We start from the raw sequence: 26927 nt of genomic DNA, 5'->3' as shown, positions 1-26927 counted from the left end.
GTTGTCGGATGGTGTAAATCCCAAATAACAACAATCTGCCGGCCGTTTGTTTTACGCGTTTTTATGACCAAGTCGTGAAATAGCAAACATTTTGCCGGCTATTGTTAAATAGCAATAAGCGACAACTTCAACCACCCTTGCAGCTCATCTAGAAAAGACCTGCATATTAAACATATACATCTCAGTTTCATATCGAGAAGAGAACAAAGATATGTTAATTAGTAGGAAGATAGTATTTCTTCTGGTTTCATGCCTCTTAACGTTTACAAATCACCATTGCAATTCTGTTCAGAGGCAGCGAGACCTAATCTGGGTCGGTACTAATTTTCAATATTTTCTTGAGAATCAAATGCTTTATACGATTTCTTGCTTATACAATATCATTCATTAACAATGCTCTTACTTGATGTTCGCAGAATACCCATATCCATTTATCACAGGAGATGCTCAGAAGGCAGCCGCGGAGTAATATGATTACATTGTTGTTGGAGGTGCAGCTGGGTGTCCTCTCGCAGCAACTCTCTCACAACATTATTCTGTTTTGTCATTAGAGAGGGGAGATTCTCCATACGGAAATCCAGATGTGGAGGAATTCAAATCGTTTTCAAAGATGTCAGGGGATCCCAAAAACTATCCGTATGTAGCGGAGGCTTTTGTCTCAGAAGATGGGGTGCAGTTGGCAAGAGGGAGAGAGCTTGGAGGTGGAACAGCCATTAATGGCGGATTCGACAGCAGAGGGAGCTCTGAATATGTTGGAGAAATGAAGTGGGATGAGAAACTTGTAAACGAGTCCTATGAATGGGTGGAGAAGTTAAATGTCTTCAAACCACACAAGCTTTTTACTTGGAATTCTGCCTTCGAGGATGGGCTTCTTGAAGCAGGAGTTGTTCCTTACAATGGATATACTTTGGATCATTTGGAGGGCACCAAGATCAGCGCTTCAATTTTTGACGAGAATGGAAAGAGACATACATCAGCAGATCTTCTGAATGCAAATCCAAGAAATATCGTTGTTCTTCTGAATGCTACCGCCAGCAGAATCCTTTTCAATTTGGCATCAGGTTTGTATACATCTTTTGTTTTCGCAATTCTCATAATTTTAAAATGAGCATCTTGTATTAAGGTAAACATCTAAATTGTTTTATGATAATTTCATTCTATCTGTCTCTCTTGCAGGAAAGCTTAAGGCTAGAGGAGTGGAGTTAATGAGTAGGACAGATAGTTTACATTATCAAGTAACATTGAACCATGTTTCAATCAACAATGAGGTGATTTTGTCAGCAGGAGCTATAGGTAGCACTCACTTCTCCTCGTAAGTAGAATTGGTCCAACAAAAGAACATAAAAATTGAATATTACAATATTTTTAGATTTCTCCGTAGTAGGGGAAAAGGTCCAAGATAATCTCCTTGCAACAGTTATTATAGAATCTCCAAAACCATTTAATTTTCTTCTGCAAAATAGTCGGCATTCTAGACAAGTCACAAGTCTATTTCTGAGTCGGGTAGCTTGGCTCAACAAAATAATCGTACAGATATAAAATATCTGGGATTTTTCGTAAGTAAACTGGCAGCTCCCTGATCAAAGGGTGAGCTTCGTGTTAAAAGAACAAATTCTCAAGATATACCTTATCTCCGCTACAATTACTCACACCCTTTTGATTTAAGATGTATAATTGCTGTGAAAGTAATGGTTAATCTAAGTATGACATCATCTATTCCAAAAGTTTGCATTTAGTAATAGTAGATCTTCAAAAGCGCTTCGATTCCTTGGGACTGCATTACCATATAATCAATCAGATGATTATGCCTTGGCCAAGTTTTGTAAAGATACACTACGCACATTTTACCACTACCATGGAAGTTATGGAATTGATTTGGTGGTAGGAAAAAATATAAAGTGAAAGTGTTGATAATCTAAGGGTTGTAGATGATATAAATGAAAGTGTTGATAATCTAAGGGTTGTAGATGGTTCAATTTATAAGGATTCACCTAGTACAAACCTATAAGCCACTATCATGATGCTAGGAAGGTATGTATATTCATTAGCAATTTATGTATATTATTTAAAGTCTTAAGGAGTTCAGGTTACAACACTAACATAATCTTTGATTATTCAACTTATGTAGGTATATGAGAATCACTATCATTCAAGAACATATGAAGACATGAAAATATTCTAAGAGCTCACTAAATTTAGTTAGACACTTAATGCATTTTCTTTTAACACCCGTAGAATGGAAAGAAACACAGTTGTAAATCTTCTCCAGTATGCAAATCCACATAATATTGTAGTTCTTCTCAATGCTACTGCTAGCAGTGTCCTTTTCAAATAGACATCAGGTACATATGGATCTAATTTAGTATTGAAAATTCTTTGTTTTCAAATTGTAAATTTCTATTAGTTTTGAATAAGTTAAGTAGGGATGTAAAACTTCTAGTTTATTTTATATTTTTATATTTTTGTAATAAATTTTCTTAAGTAAAAGACCTTGATATTAAAGTCCCAACCACACACCTAAAAAATATTTACATCTTTGATTAAACAAATGTAAACTCTTAAATATGTAGGAATTGGAAGAGGGCTTTCATTCCGTGGTCATTGTTGTGAGCTTTGTCATTATAGATGATAGATGACTCCAACGTATTAGCTTCTTAGATTGCATGAACTTTATTTTGTTATTTAAATATGAAACAATTTAATAATTAAGTATTGCATGATAAAGATTCCTATTTAAATTTATTTTAAAGATCAATGCTTTTAATTATTGAGTTTTTTACTACAACTTTGATATGGTTTATTATTTAAATTATAATTAACCTTCTTTTAATTAATATTATTTATTTAGAGAATGTGAGTTAAAAATATTATATACTTTTGACTACTTTTATAATGCAACTTACTTTTCTATATCTATTCATTTATTTTTCTACATTATTTTAAATCTACAATACATATTGTAGGTAAGTTTAAGGCCCATGGAGTGGAGTTCATGAGTAGTAGTGATGGTATGTATCATCAAGTATCACTCCATAGATTGTCAACTGAAAGTTGGGTGATTTTGTTAGCAAGAACTATAGGTAACCCTCAACTTCTCCTCTTAAGTGGAATTGGCCCAATATAAGAAATTAGAGAGTTGAATATTACTATTCTTTTAGATTTATTGTTATTTGGAAAACATGTTCAAGATAATCCTATGGTGAAATTCTTAGTAGAATCCCTAAGGGCCAGTTTGGTGGTAGGCATAGGAATGGAGAATAGGAATGTATATTGGGAATAGGAATGACTATTCCAATAAAAACTATTTTTTGGAATGGGTATAAGCTCATTTTAGAGGCAAAATGGGAATATGTATTCCTCTTTCCTATTCTAATTGACGAATCAAATGAAAAATAGGAAACATATTCCAAATTTTCTATTCCTATTCCAGCAACCAAATGGGCCCTAAAGGCACTTGAATTTGCACAAGTACAAGTAGTTGGCATTTTAGATAATTCACAACTCTATATTGAGCATGGGAGATTTTCTTAACAAAGTAATGATACAAGTGTGCAATATTTAGGCCTTGTTTCAAGTAGGTTGGCATTTTTTTCATCAAGGGGTGAATTTTGGCTTAAAATAAAAGACCCCCAACATAGCCCCCATGTTCATTACAGCTACTATTTGAACCAAAATGATGTGGAAAAATTCATGTTTTGTGTGAAAATAATGGTTAATATGAGTGCTTTATCTTCTATTCAAGAGTTTGCATTTACTAACAATGGACATAAAGAACTTTTACGTGTTGGGGCAAAATTATTAGAAACTTACTTGAACAATGAAATAAAAAAGTTTTTCAAAGATTCTCCTGGTACATATTATTATTATCATGGAGGTTGTCAAGTTAGTTTGTTGGTTGAAGAAAAACTATTGGGTGAAAGGTATTCATAATCTAAGGGTTGTGGACAATTCAAACTTTAATTGTCCACCTAGTACCAATCCAAAATCCACTACCATTATGCCAGGAAGGTAATTATTTTCAAAAATATTTACAATACATATCTTACCTTTCATGAATTTCATTTTATAACATTGATAAAACATTTTGATTGTCTAATATATGCAGGTATATGGGAGTTCACAGTCTTCAAGAGTATACAAACCTATAAGAAATAATTTTTTATATTGTATACAAATCATAAGATAATAAGTGTATTATCTTTCAATGATCATTTTCTTAGATAATATCATTTGTAATAGTTCAAAAATAATCATATTTATATTTTTTATTTCTATATAATCACTTCTTTCACAAGAATATCAATATTATTTAATGATAATGCATATATGTGATTGTACAAGAATAAAATTTGTCTTTTGATCATATTTAATATAGGAACACCTAGCGTTCACATTTAATTTATGTCAGATAACATAACACTTGTTATAGTATGTTTAAGAATTAAACTACTACATTAGTATTTCTTCCTTTTATTAATGATGGAGTCATATGGGTAGTCACTCTCCTTACCTAGACCTTGTGAACAAGACTATTATTATTTAACGAATAATAATCTAAAATGAAAATTAAATTTATTGGTTATCTATATTACATTTTATTGAAAAATAATTTAAGAATAGGTCAAAATTGAGATGCCCCTCACTAAAAAAGTTTTGGTTCAAATATACGATAAAAAAATCTAATACTACAAACTATACCAATATGTGGTGGCACAAAGGAACCCTAAGCCAACTTTTTATGAGCAGGAGTTAAGAAATGAATATGGTGACTTCTTTGTAGTCATGGAAATCATCTTGGGAAATCACACTAACCACATCACAAAATATATTATTGTCTAACATGGACTTAAATTGGCTAAAATAATTGTGGTACTAAGGTATGGATCAAGGAAGATGGCAATAACATCATGTAATATTGAAAAGCAAGAACATTCTCTCATTGATCATAAAACATTGGATAGTGAAATCAAAGAATCTCATTAATTCTTTTCATGAATCCAAGATCTCCAATATCTTTTGAGAGGGTAATACTATTGCATATTATTACACATTGGTCTGGTTAAATAGGAAATGCATGATCCCCTTTCCAATTAGGTATTGGAAAAGACTAATTTTTTAAAGGGAGACATATATAATATACACATTGGTAAGTTAAATCATAATTTCCATTAAGTATAAAATAGTTTGGATGCCTTCTTGACATGCTTTATAGGTATGTTTAGCTCTATTAAAATATTGTTCTTGGATATCTACATTTTGAATCACAATGAGTTTACCCATTTTTATTAATATAAGACTAGGAGTTGATAGGAATCAACTTGAATCTACGAATTGTGATTATGCCAATAAATATCCCACAATTTGGAGAATCTTGAAGAAGGAGGATTCACCCTTTTCTAGGAATATTTCCAATGATTTGTCTAAGAAGTTCATGTAGGAGAAATTCAGACTTCATGGTGTACTAGAGAGTATCATTTCTAATAGTGATACTTGGATGACATCAAGTTTTTTGGACAACCTTGAATGTTGCATTGGGTACATGCTTGAATTTTAGTAGTGCATATCATCCTTAGACACACAGGAAACCTAAGATAGTTAACCAAGTCATTGTGGACCTACTTCATATTTACTATATCCATGGATCAATAGTAAAAGTGGGAGAAGAATCTTCTAAATTGGTGGATTTTTCATATAATAACTCATATCATGCTTCCTTAGGTATAGAACCTTTTGAGGCTCTTTATGGGCATAAGTTTCATATGTTTGTCTGTTGGGATAGAGTTGAGGACATGATTTTGATTGGTCTACTGATGTTGGGAGAAATGGAGGAACACATGACCTTGATCCATAGTCGCCTAAAGGAAGTAGATAACTAATAGAAGAGTTATTTAGATAATAACTATACCTTCATGTAGTTTCAAATTGGAGATAAGGTGTTCTTACATTTTATACCACATGAAATCTCTATCTCTTTTGGTAGGAGTTCAAAGCTTGCATTAAGATACACATGACCATTTGGCATGTTGGAGTTTATTACCCTAGCTATTTTTCAACTTGCTCTACCACCCACTATGAACCAAAACCAATTATGTATTTCATGTTTCTTTTCTTAAGCCTTATCATCTACATGTGACTCAGATCTTAGACTAGCATTTTTGGTATGTTTAGGATCTAGGGGTGGTTTTAGTTGAACTTGCCCATCTCATTGATTAGTGTACTATTCAAGTATATGATAAGGACATACTATAGTACAAGATCCAGTGAGACTAATTTTCTATTGATAGAGCTACATGGAAGGATACAAAGGATATGCATAGACCATTTCCTCATGTTTTTGCAAAGGCATATTATGCGTTTTCCAATTTCTAGACATTTTAGTTGTAGAGTGATGATTTTTGTTATGATTTACTTAGACATCACTAGATCAATGTCTCTTCCTAGTGGGGAAGGATGTCATGAATCACCATATGATACATCTATGTTATAACATATTTCTATGACTATTTGATTGTTTGACTTGGTCGTTGGACTTTGACTATAATTAATTTTAATATTGGAGGATTATATGACATTAGTTAAACAATTTTGAGAATGTGTTTTAATTTATTATAAAATATTGAATAGATGATTATATGCATTTTCCATGATTTTCATGTTACTTATCATGATGTCAATCAATATAACTTGTTTATTTAATATATGAAATTGAACTGAATTATGAGTAATTATTTGATTAGGGTTTTATCAAAAACTACCCTTCTAATGTGTCTATGAGTATGTGTGAGTGGTTGGAGGAAAAACGAAAGAGTGTGGTCGAGGTAGAAGATGCTAGCTATTTGGAAGGGTAGGTGTGGATCGTCTAGTATCCTAAACACACCACTTGGTCATTATTTTGTTAGATTATTAATTTATATTTCTACCCTTACCTCATGTTTTGTCTTTTCCTTATCTCATAGGTTGGTATGAAATTAAAGCTAATTTACATTCTTGAGTAAGTAGAAATGTGAAAATTGAATCGATACATTTTCTTCATAATTTGAAACTTTATGTTTATATGATAATATTTTAAATATTATAGTATTGGACTGAATGTTAAAACAATGAAATAAAATGTTATAATCATAAATAGAATTTGAAGTTGATAAATTAAAATATATATTCATTGAATTGAATTCTTTCTAATCTAATAAGCTTGAATTAGATAAAAAATTATAATTGTTAATTGAAAATTGCATTCCATTACTTTTTATTTTCTAACAATTAAATTGAAATTAAATAAATTTATTTAAATATGTGTTTATTGAATTATTTTCTTTCTAATATTATAAAATTGAATTAGGTAAACTAGAAGTGATTAAATTTTAAACTAGTTAAATCGTAAGTTACTTTTCCTATCTTGTTGGCTTATATCAAATAAATTAGAAATAGTCTATTTGAAGCTAGAATATAACAGAAACTTACGTCCTTCACATGAGTTATCAAAACTTAACTTGGAAAAATTGGCATGTTTCAAAAAGAAGAATGATTTGGGAATAAGAGCAAGAAAATAAAAACATAGAACAAGAACATCGAACTTTCGAAGAGAGGATAGAGAAAATTCGTGAATTGGAAATGAGGCAATTGGAGAAATCATTAGAATGTTGAGACAATCGGCTTGTCCAGGTTCTTCAATTTGGTCTCATTTCATTTGCTTCTTAAATTTCTTTATGTTCGTGTGTATCAAATCTGTTAAGTTGGCCATTGGGGTACCGCTATTTTAATTTCTCAGCCTCTACTTTATTGCTTGACCATGTTTTTACTACATTGAAGCTATCGATGTTTTCCCATTTGCGCTTGTTGCCTTGTTGGTGGATTGTTCATCTATTTGCTACAACGCCCAACTCTTCCACTCTCCCCCTATTTTTCTACAGGTGCACATCTTGAGCAGTTGCTTCAACCTATGCTGCTTTATCCTCAGCCAGCATTGGGTTCCTCTCAGCTAGTGAATGCTGCTTTGGTCTTTATTGGGGACACCCAAAAATGTTCAACCTGCCATACTTTTGTTCAAATGCTTCTTGCACTTTTTTTTTAACAACCCATTAGAGATCCTTGCAGCTGATTACTAAGCATGTTGATTTTATTCCTTTCTTGCATTTTTCTAACCAACATTGGGTGCACATTGAACCAAACATTGTGCGCTTCAACCTTCTTTATTTAAATGATATTAAAGGTATGGATTGGTTTTAATTTTTTTTGGATTGGAAAGTGGGTAGTTTTTGTTTCTTTTTATCTAACCCAAGTAAATGTAAAGCTTCATAATTGCATGATAAAGATAAATTATTTAATTTCATAGTGAAGTTAGTTGTATTTCATTTAGAATTATCTCTCTTTCTCTAAAGTCTATGTCAATGATTTGCATATTCTATTTATTCATAGTAAATAAGTAGTTCTATTTTAATAAGAAAATAAAATAAATGATAATTGAATGGTTTTTAATTATAGAAAGCAAGAAAAGGGTTCTAATCTGTGGTACAAACAATAGACACTAGATATTGTAAACAACACATTAACAACTCCTAGTGTCATACATCCAGTAAACATATAAACTGAAGTCTACCTCTATAAAAAACAAAAGTCTAAATGAAGAAAACACATTGACCATGATCCGCATTGCTCAAAATCAACATGGGACAAGTCCCCTTACAAGCTACATTTTCAAATAGAAAACATGAACAAAGGACCAAGGTGAGCCTTTTAAAACTATCAGCAACCACTCAGTTACAAGAAGAAAAAAAACAAAGAGGGGGAGACAAACTCATCTTCAAAAGATCCAAAAACTAACCTTGGGAAATGGGTAGCTTGTTCCTCTCTCACCCTCATAGCGATAGGTCCACATCTAGTATAACTACCTATTAAGATTTACATTCCCAAAAATCTTGCACCCCTCTAGACAATCCCTTCCTACCACAATATTGAAGGGATCCACCATTATAGATGCAAGAGGTGGAAAGATCACAAATGCAATGTCAGGTGAGAGAAACCCCCAAACATAAGTGTTATCACTAATGACAACCCAACAACCTTTCCTTCCAGTAAAGATTACCTCCACTCCCAAAATCACAAGGAACTCCACCTCTATAGGAGTCAATCTCGCATTCAAAAACTTGGAGGGAGCAACCGGCAAACTCCTAGTCCTCCACATAGAAGGAACATCCAAAATCCACAAAAGGAGAATAATAGAAACTATCCTCCTCACAAAAATTCCTTCCTCCCTAAATAAAAAGAGTGCCACCTCAATAGGGATAATGGGGAGGAAGAGAATCCCCAAAAAATTCTTCTCTTGAATCCACCCTACCTTCCAAGCATCAACCTTATAAGAAGTAATATTCTACTCACTATCAATAATCGCCACACAACATATCACCACCTCAATAATAGTTTCTTGAAATTAAGAAGTTAGCCAAAGATTCTCTTGAAACCAAAGGTGAGACTTCATCTCTATAGAAATCTCCAAGGGGAAATGCAAGAGAAAGGACAAAGACCATTAGATACTCAAAAAAGGAAAGCACCAGACTTTGTTGAGATGAAGAAGCCGCAAAAAGAGATATGCACTTAACAAAACATAAGGAGCTAGAGGGGCCCCTTGAGAGCTTAGGCACCAATCCTGATTAGGGGAGGAAACTCCTCCACTGAAACATAAATGAGACCAAGCCATAAAGGGTGCTAGAAACATTTCAACATCCTCCTAGTAGAAATCTATAAGAACCCATTTATGAATCCAGGCAAAGGACACCTATAGATTCCAAATATTCACAAAATCACAAACTACCCCATAGCTCAAATAGAAAGAATAAATGGTAGAGAGCATCCAATATTTTTTGGCCCTAACTCCAAATGCCCACCAAGGTTGTAGATCATGCTTCATCCTAGGAGGACCCAAACAAATGAGCTTGCCTAGATAAGTCAAAAGAGCAGAGTCCTAACAAAGCCCTCTAATAAGACAACATGAGAGGGCCAAGGGAGGGGTGAGCCTAGAAAGGCTAGCCTAAATAAATCCACATGACTCCCTATAATAGAAGGCCCATCCACAAAAAAAACCCAAGAGATGTTGATTGGGATGCATCCTAAACCAGCGACTCCAAATAATAGAGTGGGAGCCAAAAAAAGAAACTCTCAACTACCCAGAGGAAGCTCTAAAGCCATCTAAGATAGGTCACTCACCAACACCAAGAAACCACCAAGAAGAGAGAGTTTGTAAGTCACTCAACCATAGTCCCAAAATCCTCAACCCCAGACAACCCAAGCTTGGAATCAACAACCTAAGTAGCCATAGAATCACCCAATCCTCCTCTAGGATCATCATCATTCGATTCCCCACCTCCATCTCCATCGCTTGATCCCTTTACCCCTAAAATGATAAGAGTGTCATTCCAACCATGACTCTTGCTAGCCTGCTCTCCATTTATTAAAGTAGTTGGATTTATTAAAATAAACCCTAAAGTATTATTATTAATAGAAAAATTTAATGAAATAAATGTATGATGCAAGATAGGAGGACTAGTCTCCATGCCATGTAAACTTACTAAGTCCAACATAGTTTTGATAAGATATTATACATCCATTAAATGCTCTACAAAATATTCACTATTTAGTACCTACATTTTCTAGTACCTTCTAAATATATACCCATATCCATATTAAAAAAAAAATTCCCTATCATTGTACTCATAATTAAATACATACATAAACTCATGTTATCTTCAATGATAAATCCATACACAATTCTTAATGGAAGGAAGCTGTTGAAAATCAAATAAACCTTCAGGTTTATGTTTCACTTCTTCTTTAAGGGTTTTTTTTTTTCAAGACTATATGTTGCATTTGTACTCTATATTTAACATATTTTTGAGAGAAAGGTTTTGTTTGGACTATACTAAAAGTTATAATTACATCCTTACAATTTTATCATATTTTGTAGGCTAGTTTGACTTCTCAATTGAATTATGCTTGTTGTTAGCTAAATAAAATCATTATATCTTACTCACCTTGAATTAATTTTAAATTTATGGCACTCTATGTACACTAGCTTATTGTCATCCAAGTTAAGTGCATGCCTTTTACTATCTTGCAACTCCAAAGATTTTCTTTTTAAACATATTTCATAAAATTGTATCAATTTACAAGCATCTCATGCCATTCTAATATCACTATTATTTTGTAATATGGAATGGCAACTTTCCCTGCATTTTCTACAATCAGATTTCCAATTATGAAATATTTAATTCTACTTTCCTTTTTTCCTTTTTAGTTGGGTGTTTTGAAAATTAATATTTTATCTCATTTGCTACAATGAAAGTAATTTGTGTGAATGTTTATTCATTTGATCTAAAACTCATTATTATTTTTGTCTACTTCAATTCCCCCTCTTCACCATTTTATGCATTGTAAAAATATATCATTGCATGTGCAAAAACATGCAAATGCTAGTATCAATTGAGATCAAAGAACTGAAAAAATAGGGAAAATACTTGTACTTTTTTCATAAAGGTGAGACTAAACTTTTGCAAACACCCATAGAAGTTAAAATTGTATATTGACTAAAAAGTTATAATTGTAAAATTTACTAAAAACACTTTCCCGCCTTTTCTACTACTATAACTCCTAAGTAAATGATGACCTTCATTGATTAAAATTTAGAAAAATATGATTACTATTAAATAAGAAAATAAAAGGACATTTGATAAATTAAATATTTTAATTAGTTAGGTGAAATAAAAAAACTCTGTCGATGTTATGCATTCTTAGTTAACTATAAAGAAGTATCTTGGAGAGAATCATATAAAATCCTAATTATAATTATGGATTCAATAGTTTAAAAGTTGCATATATAGCTCCAATTTTTCAACTACATGAATCACAACCTATTCAATATTGTGTATATTTTTATTTATTTATTTACTTGTGATCCTTATTGTATTCTTGCTCATACTATTAGTACTCTTTGAGTCCTCTATGTAGATCATGAACTACTCTGACATATACTTTCTTGTAAGTGCATATTATTAGAGGGAAAATGTGCTAGTTCTTAGCGTTGAACAATAAGAGGGAGAAGTTTTGATTATTTAAAGTGAGCTTCTTGTTAATTTGTGTATAAAAAAAGTTTGTATTGAATATATATTTTATATTTGTAGATAAGATTATTGTTGGGAAGATAGATTTTCTATAGTCCTTATCCAAGGAATATTACCATGGGGGAATAATTTCTTATTATCATGATGTTTGGGTATGTGTAGGATCATGGTCAACTAAACTATGCCCTTAAGTGGCAATAGAAAATTAGAACATCACGGTTATGTCAACTTGATGTACAATTTTTAACTTGTTATGAACCTTCTATCAAAATGTTGAGAAAAATGATTATCTAGGAAATTGAATTTAGTTTCTAAACTATTAGGTCTTCTCTAAAAATAAATAAAAATTGATTGGTAAAAAATTTGAATTTTAATGCAATAGTACAAAAATTTCAAGATAAAAATAAGAAGTAGATGTATGGTTGACCACCTTAATCAAAATCAAATGATAATATATTTTTAATAATATTCTAGATATAAGAAGTAAACTCATACATGGATGTAACACATATTTTTGGGTGTTTTATTCTAAATAATTAATTAATTACAAATTTTTTACTATAGTTTTCAGAACTAAAAACCTCTCGTGTCTAACCACCTTAATTAATTCAAATCTTTATAAAATTTAATTATTTATTTATTTTTCTTTATAGTAGAAGAAGCATAGAATGTGATGGATCTTTTGGATTTCAAAAATGCTGTAGTATTTGAAAGTTATAATTGTTTTTTAATCAGTGTGTCAATCAATACTTTATACATAACTCCATTAGAAAATAAGTAATAATTACTTTCAAAACTCATAATTTGACAAACATTACATTTATGGAAAGCTAAGAACATACTTAAGAAACCCTTTTTATTTCATCAAATTCGGGCCAAAAAAAGTCATCAACTACATGTTTGAAGTAAAAAAACATCCAAGAATAGGCCAAAAACATGTTTTTAGGACATTTTTTAAGTTGATCATGTTGGATTGGTATCCAAAGATATACTAGGCCTTATAACGGTATTATTTTTTTGGTTTGGTATCAGGATGGGTGGAAAAAAAGTTGGAATAGATTTTGAAATACTTTGAGGCATTTCAAAACTACATATTTTTTAGATCGCCACTTTTTAGCACACCATGATCCTGCACATACTTGTTTAGATAAACTTTATTCTATGCATCTCATTTTATTGTAATGTCTCACCATCATTCTCTTTTTCTTCTACTTTTACTTCATGAGGGGCTAGTTCATTTTTACCCATTACATCCTAATCTACATCAAGATGATAATGGGAATTTAAATATCTTGGTAGACAAGGATCATGTAGTGAAGGTGGAGAAACTAGAAAATGGTGAAGGAATTAAAGGAGGAAGTGACACATGTGGTGTAGAAGGTGAAAAAATATAAACCCCAAAAGGATAACGTAGATTATTTATTTCCAAAGATGGTGATGAAGATGGAAGACATTCTTTCTGACAAGGAAAATATATCAAATTATCTGCCCTCCTTATATTAATCCAGCCCCTCATCTAGAATGGTGCCTACATATATTGAATACACAATGATGATAAATATTTTCTTAATGGTTTTAATATTGATGATGAGGACAAATAGAAGGTACAATTCTTCCTAACCTAAGTAAAGTCCAAGAAGAAAAATGAAAAATAAAGGGGTGACCTAATTATGTCATAACAAGGAAAGAATGATGACTCGAGTGTAAAGTACAACATGGAGGGTTCATTGATAGTTAAAAACCACATGTCTAAGAGAAATAAATCTAAGGGGAGTGCATAATGGATGTAAAAGTGTTTGAAAAAATACAAGCCATATGTGTTGGATAAGGATAAGTACAATAGAAGTCATAAATTTGAGTTGAGGATTCAAATTATAGGAGTTTGATTTTCAAATTTTATTTATCTCTCTAAAATTCTAATGATAGATCATCGAGTGTGATGCAAATTTTTAATGTTAAAAAAACTTATACAATCAAATCAAAATGCAAAGAATATAATTGTTCACTTTTTACTTTTAAATTTGATTAATGAGAAACATATGGTTTTTAAGCTATAAGAGGTTTTTATGGATAACATATGGATTGAGAGATAAGAGAGGGTCCATATTATCTTAATTTGAATGAACTATATAAATTTAAGGATTTCACACATTTGAGAAGAATTACAAGTATGTGTGAATGTAAGTAGTGATTTTGGTCTTACACATTTTGATATGTGATTTGATAAGTAAGAAGTCTTGGAGCAAGCACGTGTGAACTAGAATGCTCTGCTTTAATTGATGGTGGAGATATAAATTCACATTTTGTTTTGGATTAAGAAATAGATGGTTGGATCAAGTTACATGATTTGATGGATATATTAAATGTCAATCTTGTCTTTCTCTTGATGACATTTATTTCTTTTAATTTTAAATTTTAGATCAAACATGATTACTCTTTTAATCATGGATTTCTCTTGGACCTAGTGATTTAGGGTAAGTAATCAGTCATTTAATTATTTAATCAATTAAAGAAAATGTGTATAGATAGTTTGTTTATTTAAACAAATGTGATTTATTTATTTGTTTGGACGATGAACAAAATATTAGAAGATAATATAGTAATAATATAATAATATATCTTATTTGATAAATTAATGTTGAAGTAACAAGTCTGTGGTTAACTCTACATTTTTTCCTAATAATATATCAATTGTAATTTTTTAAAGAGTCAAACATGAGTGGATTGAATTTTCTAAAATTATTAATTTATTATAAGAAAATCTATACCATAACCTATTCTTTAAGCTCGTTAAAAATGGGCTTGCCCATGTATTCTCTTAAGAGAATCAAATGACCTTTAATTCAAATCGAGAAACACATATCCATTTTTGACTTTTTTATTTGAAATATTATAGTCCATTTTCATAATAGTCACAATTAGATTCTGAAGGATCCTTTAACTTATTGCCAAGTCTATTGAAGATGTGGCCACAAATTTTAACCATATTCTCTGTCGTTATCCTGTATCAATTATAGCTCTAAAAGAACTTTCAACAATAAAATCCTTTCCATCAATATTTTAAATAATATCAAAATGTAATATTTAAATAGAAAAACATATTTAAGATATAATCCTTTTATAAAAAATCGAGCCTTCATACCTGCTAAACGACTCTCGAAATTCAAATTATTGTTAAAAGTAAGGATCCTATAAGTCAAATGTATGCAATAAGAAATTCATAATATTTTTTTCCTTCAATTTTAGTTTTTGAGGGTTGTAGTTGTCGGATTGTGTAAATCCCCAATAACGACAATCTGCCGGCCGTTTGTTTTATGCGTTTTTATGTAATAAACTTAAAAAAAAACTAACATTCTGCCGGCTGATGGTTAAGATCCTGTAGATAGTAGTTTTCCACAATCCATTAGAATTCTTAGCTGTGTTTTCTGGGTAGATTGTGTTACAATTTTGTGTTAAGATCCTTATAATAAGCGACAACTTCAATGACCCTTAAGCTCATCTAGAAAAGCCCTGCAACCTAAACATATACATCACAAAATATTATTCTCAGTTTCAAATCTAGAAGAGAAAACAGACATGTTAATCAATATGAAGATAGTATTTCTTCTGGTTTCATGCCTGTTGATGTTTACAAATCACCATTGCCAATTCTGTTCAGAGGCGGCGACGCATCATCTAGGTCGGTACAAATTTTCAATATTTTCTTGAGAATCAAATGCTTTATACAATTTTTTGCTTATACAATATCATTCGCTAACAATGCTCTTGCTTTATGTTTGCAGAATACCCATATCCATTTATGACAGGAGATGCTCAAAAGGCAGCCGCAAAGTCATATGATTACATTGTTGTTGGAGGAGGAGCAGCTGGGTGCCCTCTCGCAGCAACTCTCTCACAACATTATTCTGTTTTATTATTAGAGAGGGGAGATTCTCCATACGGAAATCCCGATGTTGAGGAATTCAAATCGTTTCAAAAGATGTCAGGGGATCCCAAAAACTATCCGTCTGTAGCGGAGGCTTTTGTCTCAGCAGATGGAGTGCAGTTGGCAAGGGGAAGAGTTCTTGGAGGTGGAACAGCCATTAATGGCGGATTCTACAGCAGAGCGAGCTCTGAATATGTTCGGAAAATGAAGTGGGATGAGAAGCTTGTAAATGAGTCATATGAATGGGTAGAGAAGTTAAATGTCTTCAAACCACACAAGCTTTTTACTTGGAATTCTGCCTTCAAGGATGGGCTTCTTGAAGCAGGAGTTGTTCCTTACAATGGATATACTTTGGATCATTTGGAGGGCACCAAGATCAGTGCTTCAATTTTTGACAAGAATGGAAAGAGACATACGTCCGCAGATCTTCTTCAGTATGCAAATCCAAGAAATATTGTTCTTCTTCTGAATGCTACCGCCAGCAGAATCCTTTTCAATTTGGCATCAGGTTTGTATACATCTTTTGTTTTCGGAATTCTCATAATTTTAAAATGAGCATCTTGTATTAAGGTAAACATCTAAATTGTTATATGATAATTTCATTCTTGCAGGAAAGGTTAAGGCTAGAGGAGTGGAGTTAATGAGTAGTACAGATTATTTACATTATCAAGTAAGATTGAACCAAGTTTCTCTCAACAATGAGGTGATTTTGTCAGCGGGGGCCATAGGTAGCACTCAACTTCTCCTCTTAAGTGGAATTGGTCCAACAGAAGAACTTAAAAAATTGAATATTACAGTATTTTTAGATTTGCCCTTAGTAGGAAAAAAGGTTCAAGATAATCCCCGTGCAACAGTTATTATAGAATCTCCGAAGCCTCTAGATTTTTCTTCTGCACAAATAGTCGGCATTCTAGACAAGTCACAAGTCTATTTTGAGTCTGGTAGCTTGCTTCAACAAAATAATGCAACAGATATAAAATATCTGGGATTTTTCGTAAGTAAAGTGGCATCTCCCTTATCAAAGGGTGAGCTTCACCTTAAAGGCACAAATCCTCAAGATATACCTTACGTCCGCTACAATTACTTTTCACACCCTTTTGATTTAAGAAGATGTATGATTGCTGTGAAAGTAATGGTTAATCTAAGTATGACATCTTCTATTCAAGAGTTTGCATTTACTAATAATGGATCTTCAAAAGCGCTTCGATTCCTTGGGACTGCATTACCAAAGAATAAATCAGATGATTATGCCTTGGCCAAGTTTTGTAAAGATACACTAGGCACATTTTACCATTACCATGGAGGTTGTGGAATTGATTTGGTGGTTGACAAAAAATATCAAGTGAAAGGCGTTGATAATCTAAGGATTGTAGATGGTTCAATTTATAAGGATTCACCTGGTACAAACCCACAAGCCATTACCATGATGCTAGGAAGGTATGTATATTTATTGGCAATTTATGCATATTATTTGACGTCTTAAGGAATTCAGGTTACAATACTAACATAATCTTTAATTATTTGACATCTTAAGGAATTCAGGCTACAATACTAACATAATCTTTAATTATTCAACTTATGTAGGTATATGGGAATCACTATCATTCAAGAGCATATGAAGATGTAAAAATATTCTAAGAGATCACTAAATTTAGTTAGACACGTAATGTATTTTCTTTTAATGCCCATAGAAATCAATGTTGCCTTTTAAATAAGTGAGTTTATACCACACGTAATTGTTATTTCCTTTAATCTTCTCTTCTTTATCATGCAATTTTATAATATTAATTTATTTATGAAAGAATATTTTTATAGAAGTTTAATTATTGCTTTACAATTAATTTATGTTGCAATATTATAATTATCATGGCTCAATAAGTTTGTCGATAAATTCTGATATTATGATGGCTTAAATTGTGGTAACACTTAATTTAGCAAGTATTTGGTTTTGAGACCTCACATTATTGTTATTTTTACTTTCTTAACATTTTTTGGAGTGTGATATTATTTTGATGCATTCTTCAATGACAACCTATATTTTATTCTTGATGTTAATATCAATAAACATTTGATTAACTATATTGAATAAATTGACACAATTAAATATGTAAAAATAATAGCTCTTGCATAATCAAATATAGAATATTGTTTTTATATGCAAAGATTATTTTTAAATGTATGAATACTATTTTTTAATGATGAGATTTGTATAATCATAACATTTCTTATTCAATATACAAATGAATATTCTAGCTCCAAAAATGTCTCACACTTACTCCACATTTTCACTTGTTTCAAATTCCACATTTTCACCCCTTGTTGTAGGCCAACCCTTTACTTCAAGTTCTGCTTTTCTTGATTTAGTGGTGAATCTTTCTTCTCATCTCCCACTACTCATAGTTACTGAGGTTGAGGGTCTAACTATGTGGTTCCTAAGTCAAATTCCCTACCATTGGGTCCCTAGTTTTGCTATAAGTGAGGGTGGGATATCATCTACAGGGAAGGTTTTTAGCTATGTTGACAATTCATTCTATAGTTCAAGGAAATGATCTTCCTATAAAGATATATTAAAAAAAATTGCATTGATTTATAATGCATCCAAGTCCTCTATGAAAATGATGGACACATTCAAGACAACTATTTGTTATGTTTCTATTCCTACTATAAATCCTCTAGTAAAATTAGTGCATGAATCTGATGATTATTTTGCTAAGAATGACTTACATTGTAGTTTTTAATTAGTTTTTCCTTAACATCTTGATTTGCACATTGATTAAAAAATAGATATTCGTCTACTAAATTCATTATCTAGTAAAATCACTCTTACTTTATCCTCAATCAACATTTTCTAGAATAGCTAAAACCCAACATCATAGATTCATTTACTTGTATTGTCCTTATTTATTTAAAAAAAATCTAAAACCATAGATTTTTATCCTAAACATAATTAATATAAAATAGTTCTTATATTATCCTTTGTTATATTCTTAAAATACTGTAAATCCAAAAATGTAGATTTCTTTCTTAAACACCATTCTAATTAAATCATGTTGCATTGTCCATAGTTATTTTCCAAAACTTCAAAAACTTATGAAAACCATAGTTTCCTTTCTTATACCTCATTATTGTCGAGGCTATGTATAAGATCACGATGGCCTAAAAAGTGGCAATATGAAATAAAATCACTTTTCATCTCAATTGGATGAAATGAAAAGGGTTTCTTGAGGAAATTATCATCCTTCCACTGATATAATTGTTGTCGAATCACAAGTTTAGAAAGCATTTATTGCTTAATTTTTCTAATGGAAATACTTTTTAAGTGTTGATTTACATAATGATTGAAAAATGTTATAACTTTAAAATGGAATACCCTTATCAAAATCTAAAAGATGTGTCACATTCTATGCTTTTCATAGTATGAGTAAAACAAAAAAAAATAAAAAAATTGTATACTTTTGAATGAGTTAAGGTGGTTAGACATGAGAGTTTTATTATTCCAAAAAATTATTTTGTCGCACAAAATTCAAAATTAATTATTCTCTTTGAATAAAAATACAAAAAAGTGTGCATCACATCCAGGTATGCGTCTACTTTTTTTATTTAGAATCTAAAAAAAAAAATCATTTTATTGTGATTAAGGTGGTCAAAAATACACCTATATCTTATTTTTCCTTGAAATTGTTCATACTTTTGCACTCAAATTCTAAATTTTGAACAATTAAATTATTTTCTTATCAGAAAAGGGCCAGTATTTTAGAAACTACATTCAATTTAATATAGACTCTACTCTTACAAACTTTTTTACGTAAGTTTCTGAACTAGTTCAATATTTCACACCAAGTTGACTAATATTGATGTACTAATTTTTCTTTATCACCTAAGGCCATAATTTGGCCAACCATGATCTTGCACATACCCTCTAGTCATTCATATAAGTCTCCATCACTTTCTCTCAAGTTAAACTTTTACACACACACACACACACACACACACACACATATATATGTATGTATATATATATGTATGTATGTGTATATATATATATATATATACATATATATATATATATATACATATATATATATGTATGTATATATATATATACATACATATATATATATATATATATATATATATATATGTATATATATATATATGTATGTATATATATATATATATGTATGCATATATTTACATATGTACATATATATATATATGTATGTATGTATGTATGTATGTATGTATGTATGTATGTACATATACATATACGTATATATACGTATATGTATACATACAAACAGACACACACACACACACATATTTATATACATATATGTGGGTATGTGTAGGATCATGGTGTACCAAACAGCGGTGACCTAAAAATTATGTAATTCTAAAATGCCTCAAAGCATTTCAAAATCTATTCCAACATTTTTCCTTCCAATCCTGATACCAAACCAAAAAACTAATACCTTTATAAGACCTATTATATCTTTGGATAACAACCCTACATGGTCAATTTTAAAAATGTCCTAAAAATGTGTTTTTGGCTTATTCTTGTGTCTTTTTTATTTCAAATATGTAGCTGTCAACTTTTTTTTCACCCAAATTTGATGAAACAAAAAGAGTTTCATAAGAATGTTCTAAGCTTTGTATACATGTAATGTCTGTCAAATTGTGAGTTCAGTAAGTAATTATTACTTATTTTCTAATGGAATTATGTATACGGTGTTGATTAACACACCGATTGAAAAATAACTATAACTTTCAAATGGTACAACATTTTCAAAATCTAAAAGATTCACCATATTCTATGCTTCTTCTACTATAAGGGAAAAAAATAGAAAAATTAAATTTTACAAAGTTTTGAATTAGTTAAAGTGGTTAGACATGAGAGCTTTTTTATTCCAAAAATACTATGGTAGAAAATTAATAATTAATTGTTAATTGAGATTAAAAATACCCAAAAATATGCATCACATCCATGAATGAGTCTAATTTTTATATCTAGAATCTTATTGAAAAATATTATCATTTAATTTTGATTAAGGTGGTTTTAATATTGCATTAAAAGTCAAAATTTTGACCAATCAATTTATTATTATTTTTAGATAAGGCCTATTAGTTTAGAAACTAAATTTAATTTCCTAGAGATTATTTTCTATCAATTTTTGGATAGAAAGTTCATAATAAGTTGAAAATTATAAGTTGACATAACCCTAATTTGTTGATTTTCATTGCGACTTAAGGCATAGTTTGGTTGACCATGATCCATCACACACCCATGTATATATATGTATGTATGTATATGGAGATTTAACTTGTGAGAAAGTGATGGAGTATATGAATGACTGGAGGGTATGTGCAAGATCATGGTGGATGAAACTATGGCCTTAAGTGGTAATGAAAAATCAATACATCAATATTAGTCAACTTGGTGTGAAATATTGAACTAGTTCTAAACACTATATAGTTTTTTTTTGTAAGAGTATAGTCTATAGTAAATTGAATTTAGTTTCTAAAATAGTGGCCCTTTTCTGATAAAATAATAATAATTAGTCAAAATTTAGAATTTGAATGCAAAAGTATGAAAAATTTAAGAAAAAATAAGAAGTAGGTGTATGTTTGACCACATTAATCACAATAAAATGATTTTTTAAAAAAGATTCTAGATATAAGAAGTAGACTCATACTTGGATATGATGTAGATGTTTTGGATGTACACACACACACACACACACACACACACACACACACACACACATGTGTGTGTGTGTGTGTTTATATCCAAAGAGTGTATGTTAGATTCATGCTTGAATTCTTACTACCAATTAGATGATATGAAAAGGACAAAAATTAACTGAACATTATGATACAAAATAGGGTTTTTATTGCACAAAAAAATTAACCTATTAATGTTTGATACAACCACTAGACTTATAAATGTGTAAAATCCTATTAGGAAACTTAACAGGACTAAGCCTTATTTTACTAAGTTGGATAAGTTTTTTTTTATAATATCTTACAAGTTCCCTATGATTATTCCTTTGGTTGATTTCCTTAAGCATCTAAGTTGGTTAATCCAAATCATGTCCTATCTTTAATATGTACTTATGAAAATGTATTAATCATAACATGATATAATTAATGAGAAAATGAATATTCATATAAGTAATGCATGATTCTCTCTAAACAAGTGAAACATAACATTATCTCCTAATTTTAAGGAATTCTCATAATACATTTATCAAGAGTGATATTTCAAAAGAGAGAGATCACAACCCTAAACTTTACATTTCATAGATCTCAATATACATTTCATATTCCTATATACCCATCCCTTTTACATGTTTATCTCTTTATTCATTAATAATTTTCTTTCTTTTACAGTATACATCATTTGAAATTTACATCAAGTACAAAGTAATCAAGAACACATTCAAATATCCTCATAAGCAGTATCTAAGCATCTTCATCAAAGAACTCTATTATCAAGCCTCAAACAAGCCTCAAGTTTTTCCACCCAACCTTGTGGACGCCAAGGAATCACTCCCCAAGCTAGGAGACAAAATCATGATCCAATATAGGTCCAAAGCTATTAGGAGTCGATTCCCAAAGAAATCAAGAAAATGACACAAGAGTAAAAAGACCACAAAGAACCATCAAGGGAAAATGTTTAAGTGTTTATAACTTTATCTAGGTTAGTGTCATCATGCCTTCCCAAAGTGTTGGGATCAACCATGTAGGCTTAAGGTTGGGATCAACCACATGGATTAGAGACTTATAATGTATGTAGGATGTCCCTTTCCCTTAGTACTCCAACAATGCCACCTCAATTATCTTGTTTAGTGTGTGAAAATCCAACCCAAACCCAAGCTCATTTTATTATGCTATCATTTATTAACAAACCCACATTGGAGTCAACCTATACAAGATTATGACCTCCAAACATAGGATCCCTGGCCACCACTTCTAGGCCCTAGCACATATGGTGGGCCAATCACCAAGGCTTTCTACCCTACTCCAAGAAAATGAACACAAACATTCATACAAACATAACCATGCCCTTGGTCAAACATAACAATCATAAAGAGATAGTTGAATGGAAAATAAATTGGTAGTGAATTCAAAATATAAACATAACAAGGCAGTGAGGAAAGAAATTATAAAGTAGTGCATCTATCATTTATAATTGTACTTTTTACCATAATCGTTGTCCTTTATTTATACCTGGGCATTTATCAAGTTGTATGGTGCATTTCCCTTTTATAATTGTGCATCTATTAATTCTCAACAAGTTTTTCACATTCATACAATAGAATTATACATTTATTAAAGAGATCAATGCATTTATAAAACCACACATTTACATAGCAAAATATAACATATGTTTTATAGAGCCACACATTTGTTTAAACAACACATTTATCAAGTAATTTAGTGTATTTAAAATATATAGACCAGTAGTAATGATTACATGTAGAGCTGCACAAATATTCAAAATACTTGTACATATGTGTAGTGTGCTTGTTCATTTATCGGAGAGTCTTTAAAAAAGAATATAGAATTTTATGAATCAAATTTCTAGAATAGGTACGATAAAGTGGAGGTTTTTTCACCATTCCTAGACTAAATCTCCAAGATAAGAATTCTCCCCATCAACCCCTTTTCAAGGAATTAAATTCCTAAAACGTTATCATTAACCAAAATTAAATCTAGGAAAGGACTCAAACATAAAAGGTGCTTTCCGACAATGACAAATCAAAACTAGATAATTAAATTGCAGACAACATTAAAAACAAGAAACCACAGATATACATGATTATCAAGCTTCTTCAATTAATTTAGTTGATTAATAGGAAAGAATGGAAGGAGATGGAACCTACATGTCTTCATTTGCAATAAGGTTGAATATGTCCTTGTTTACAAGCTCCCAATCTTCCCAAGCCACCCTCTGATCTGGTTTTTCTTCTACTCCTTGGTCCTCCAAATACTCCTTGTGTAGATAAATAATTTAGACTATAATTTAGTCCTTATTTTTTCTATATCTTTTGATTTTCATGAAACCTCATGTTTTATAGGGAAGAAATATCATTGTATTGGTTGTGCCCATTGCAACCAAAACAAAGATATTCCTAGAGGTTTAGTCTCAAAATTAGCTGGTTGTGTGATGGTTGAGTTGTGCAATCTTTCCCAAATGTCATAGGTTCAAATCTTTAGAGCCTTTTTCCATTTTAAGTCTTTACATTCATTTTTAAATCCTAAGTTCAATATTTCATTCTTAGGGAGGACTCTTGAAGAGTCATGTATGTGAGATGATTGAAGATAATATTGTATGAGTAGTAGGTTTAAGGTTTGAATCTATTGGTATTTATGTTACTTATTTTATTTATTTTTTACTTTATTATCTCAATAGTAATCTATTATTTATGCAAGAAATGATATTTAATGCTAACATTCACACACCCAATAATACATACCTACATTTTTACTTGTGAATATATGTATGCACCAATATATACTCAGGTAAACATGTATTTTTTGAACCGACAACTGAAATTCAATAAAGATAAAAAAAAACCATTCTTAAACCAATAGGCTAAATATATAAATTCCCAAGATCCCAATTTGGGTAACTAACTTCTCTAGAAGGAATTCTAGGCTCAAGGTGCCTATGTAGATCATGGTTCCATCTCTAAATCAATGAATATTATAGAGGTTTTCCACCTATTTATGTACACACCTACATCACCAATGAGTAGATATCCATGTCTACACATAATATGATGATATGTCATACAATAGTATAAGAACTAAATGGGTTAGAAGGGTTATAAATCTATAATGTCCATAATACACATATAAAAGCATATAAAGTACATCATACTTGAAATTTATCTCAAACTAATGTAATGTAACATAGATCTAGTATCTCATAATAAATCTTTGATCACATCACTAGGTTGACATTACAAGAAAACACAAGAGGTTGTTAAAAAAGTTGACATGAATCCATTTGAAAGACACTAGAGCACTACCAAAAATGCCCCTCCCAGTGTTACTTGTCATGTTCAACATGGATTTGAACTAATTTGAGAACTCTGATAACACTTGTTAAAAGGTAGGGTTTTCATTGCAACAAAAGCTTGACCTGTTAATTCTTGATTCAACTACTAGAGTTATAGAAGACATAGGAGGTTAGTAGGCCATGTCATTAATCCTCGTGAATAGAAAAAATGATATTTTTTTTACTCAAGATGAGATATCTAATTCATCACAAGACTCCTAGGATCCTACTTATTATGGATAGACTACTATCAATAGACTATCATAGGTAATTTTATCTACTTTCCAAAAATGGGCAAAACTACCACATGGTTTTGACATATCCACCATTGTGGACAATGGACTACAAGCCCAAACACATTCTAATAGGGTTTTTTAAAGCTCAATATCAACCCAAGTATCCTCAAGCATGCCTACAAATAATACATCATATAATCCTATATGCAAAATAAGAAAAAGGATTGTGGGTGGAGGATTAGAGTTGAAAATGAGATTCACCTTTTCATAATTGTCTTATCAAAAGGAAAAAAGGCCTAATAAGCTCAAGTAGGTCTTGGGTGCTATGTGGGTACAATAATCCTTTCTAATTATATTATTAATATGTAAGAGTTCTAAGGGGCTATGATTGACTAATGCAATAGAAAAGACTAAATAAGGTAAATGACAAATTTTGGTACAAACAAGTAGAAAAAATTAGAAAGAAACTTGTAATGAACATAAAAAAGTACTACACTACAACACTAACCTGGGATTGTAATTTGAAGATTCTTTGGAAGTTATAGGCTTCCTAGTTTTGTTGTACCCAATTGTAGGTCCCCTAGTCACCTTGTACCCAATATTTTGGCCCAAAAAATACAAAGGTCATTCATTAGATCTTATAGTTTCCAAATATGTGAAAACATCTTTGTTAACTATCTCAACACACATAAAAATAAAAATTGTTAAATTAGAAGGGATTTTCCTTGGTAAACCCCCTTTTAGGAAAATCAATCTTAAAATTGAAATGAAATTTTAAAAATGAGAGAATGCAACTGCAAAGGTAAATTTTATATCTACCTTATAAATATATATGTTTTCATGATTAAATATTGTTCTTAGTACATATTCATGAAGAGTCTTGAAAGTTGTTTGATATTAGTTTTTGAACCATCGAAAGTAGGGAGAAATTGGTTACATCTTTAACAAATGCATGGATCTATGAATTCCACTCCAAGATCTTCAATATTTCTATGTTTAATAAATCTTGACTTAAAGAATAAATAAATTAAATACATGTATCTAGACAAAAGGATATTTTTATTGATAACTCAAACTCCTCTACTTGGACATTGTAATGTCTCTTGGTAGGGTTACATAGGATTGATGAGTTTATTTAATCAATAATAATGTTCATAATAGTCATTTCACTTAACAAATAATATTATTATTTAGATTTATGACAAGAGAACATATATATCATCCAAGTTTCCTAGAAACCATTTATCGATTCCCTAAAAGTTCACATTTCTAAATCTATTTTACAAATATTTGTACGAAATACTAACCCTAATCCTCTATTTGGATAAGGTCCACTAGATTAGATTTATACAAGCCTCTTATTGGTACTACTATACTCTTTATATATAAGACAATTTTTTCTAATGTGTGAGATTACTTTTCAACTTTAGAAGGAAACTTTAGGTTTTATAAAGCTACTTAGATATCAATCCTCTATAATTGTTCCCTCAAAATTTATAGGTCCAAGTTTGTTTCACAAGTTTTATTGAGAGATGACCCCCACCCTCTATTGGGATACATTCATTTGTTGGAGTTTACTTGATCCTTTC

General features: G+C 30.8%; 1 protein-coding gene and 1 pseudogene across 1 annotated transcript; both read left to right on the top strand.

Annotated features, from left to right (window-relative positions):
- Window positions 1-249: 249 nt before the first annotated feature.
- LOC149546948 ((R)-mandelonitrile lyase-like pseudogene) lies at window positions 250-1316 on the top strand (annotated as a pseudogene).
- A 14382-nt stretch (window positions 1317-15698) lies between these two features.
- Window positions 15699-26611, top strand: LOC149546947 ((R)-mandelonitrile lyase-like). The gene is made up of 5 exons (XM_089794075.1): window positions 15699-15789; window positions 15893-16543; window positions 16647-17472; window positions 17620-17646; window positions 26545-26611. Exons 1-5 carry the CDS (start codon window positions 15699-15701, stop codon window positions 26609-26611), a joined length of 1662 nt encoding a protein of 553 aa, XP_089650201.1.
- Window positions 26612-26927: the final 316 nt, after the last annotated feature.

This window comes from Cupressus sempervirens, chromosome 7 (assembly GCF_028749045.1).
Source record: "Cupressus sempervirens isolate cs-2001-9-10 chromosome 7, ASM2874904v1, whole genome shotgun sequence".
Taxonomy (NCBI): Eukaryota; Viridiplantae; Streptophyta; class Pinopsida; order Cupressales; family Cupressaceae; genus Cupressus; species Cupressus sempervirens.
The sequence above is the reverse complement of the archived record's forward strand: the minus strand, read 5'-3'. Positions and strand labels throughout refer to the sequence as shown.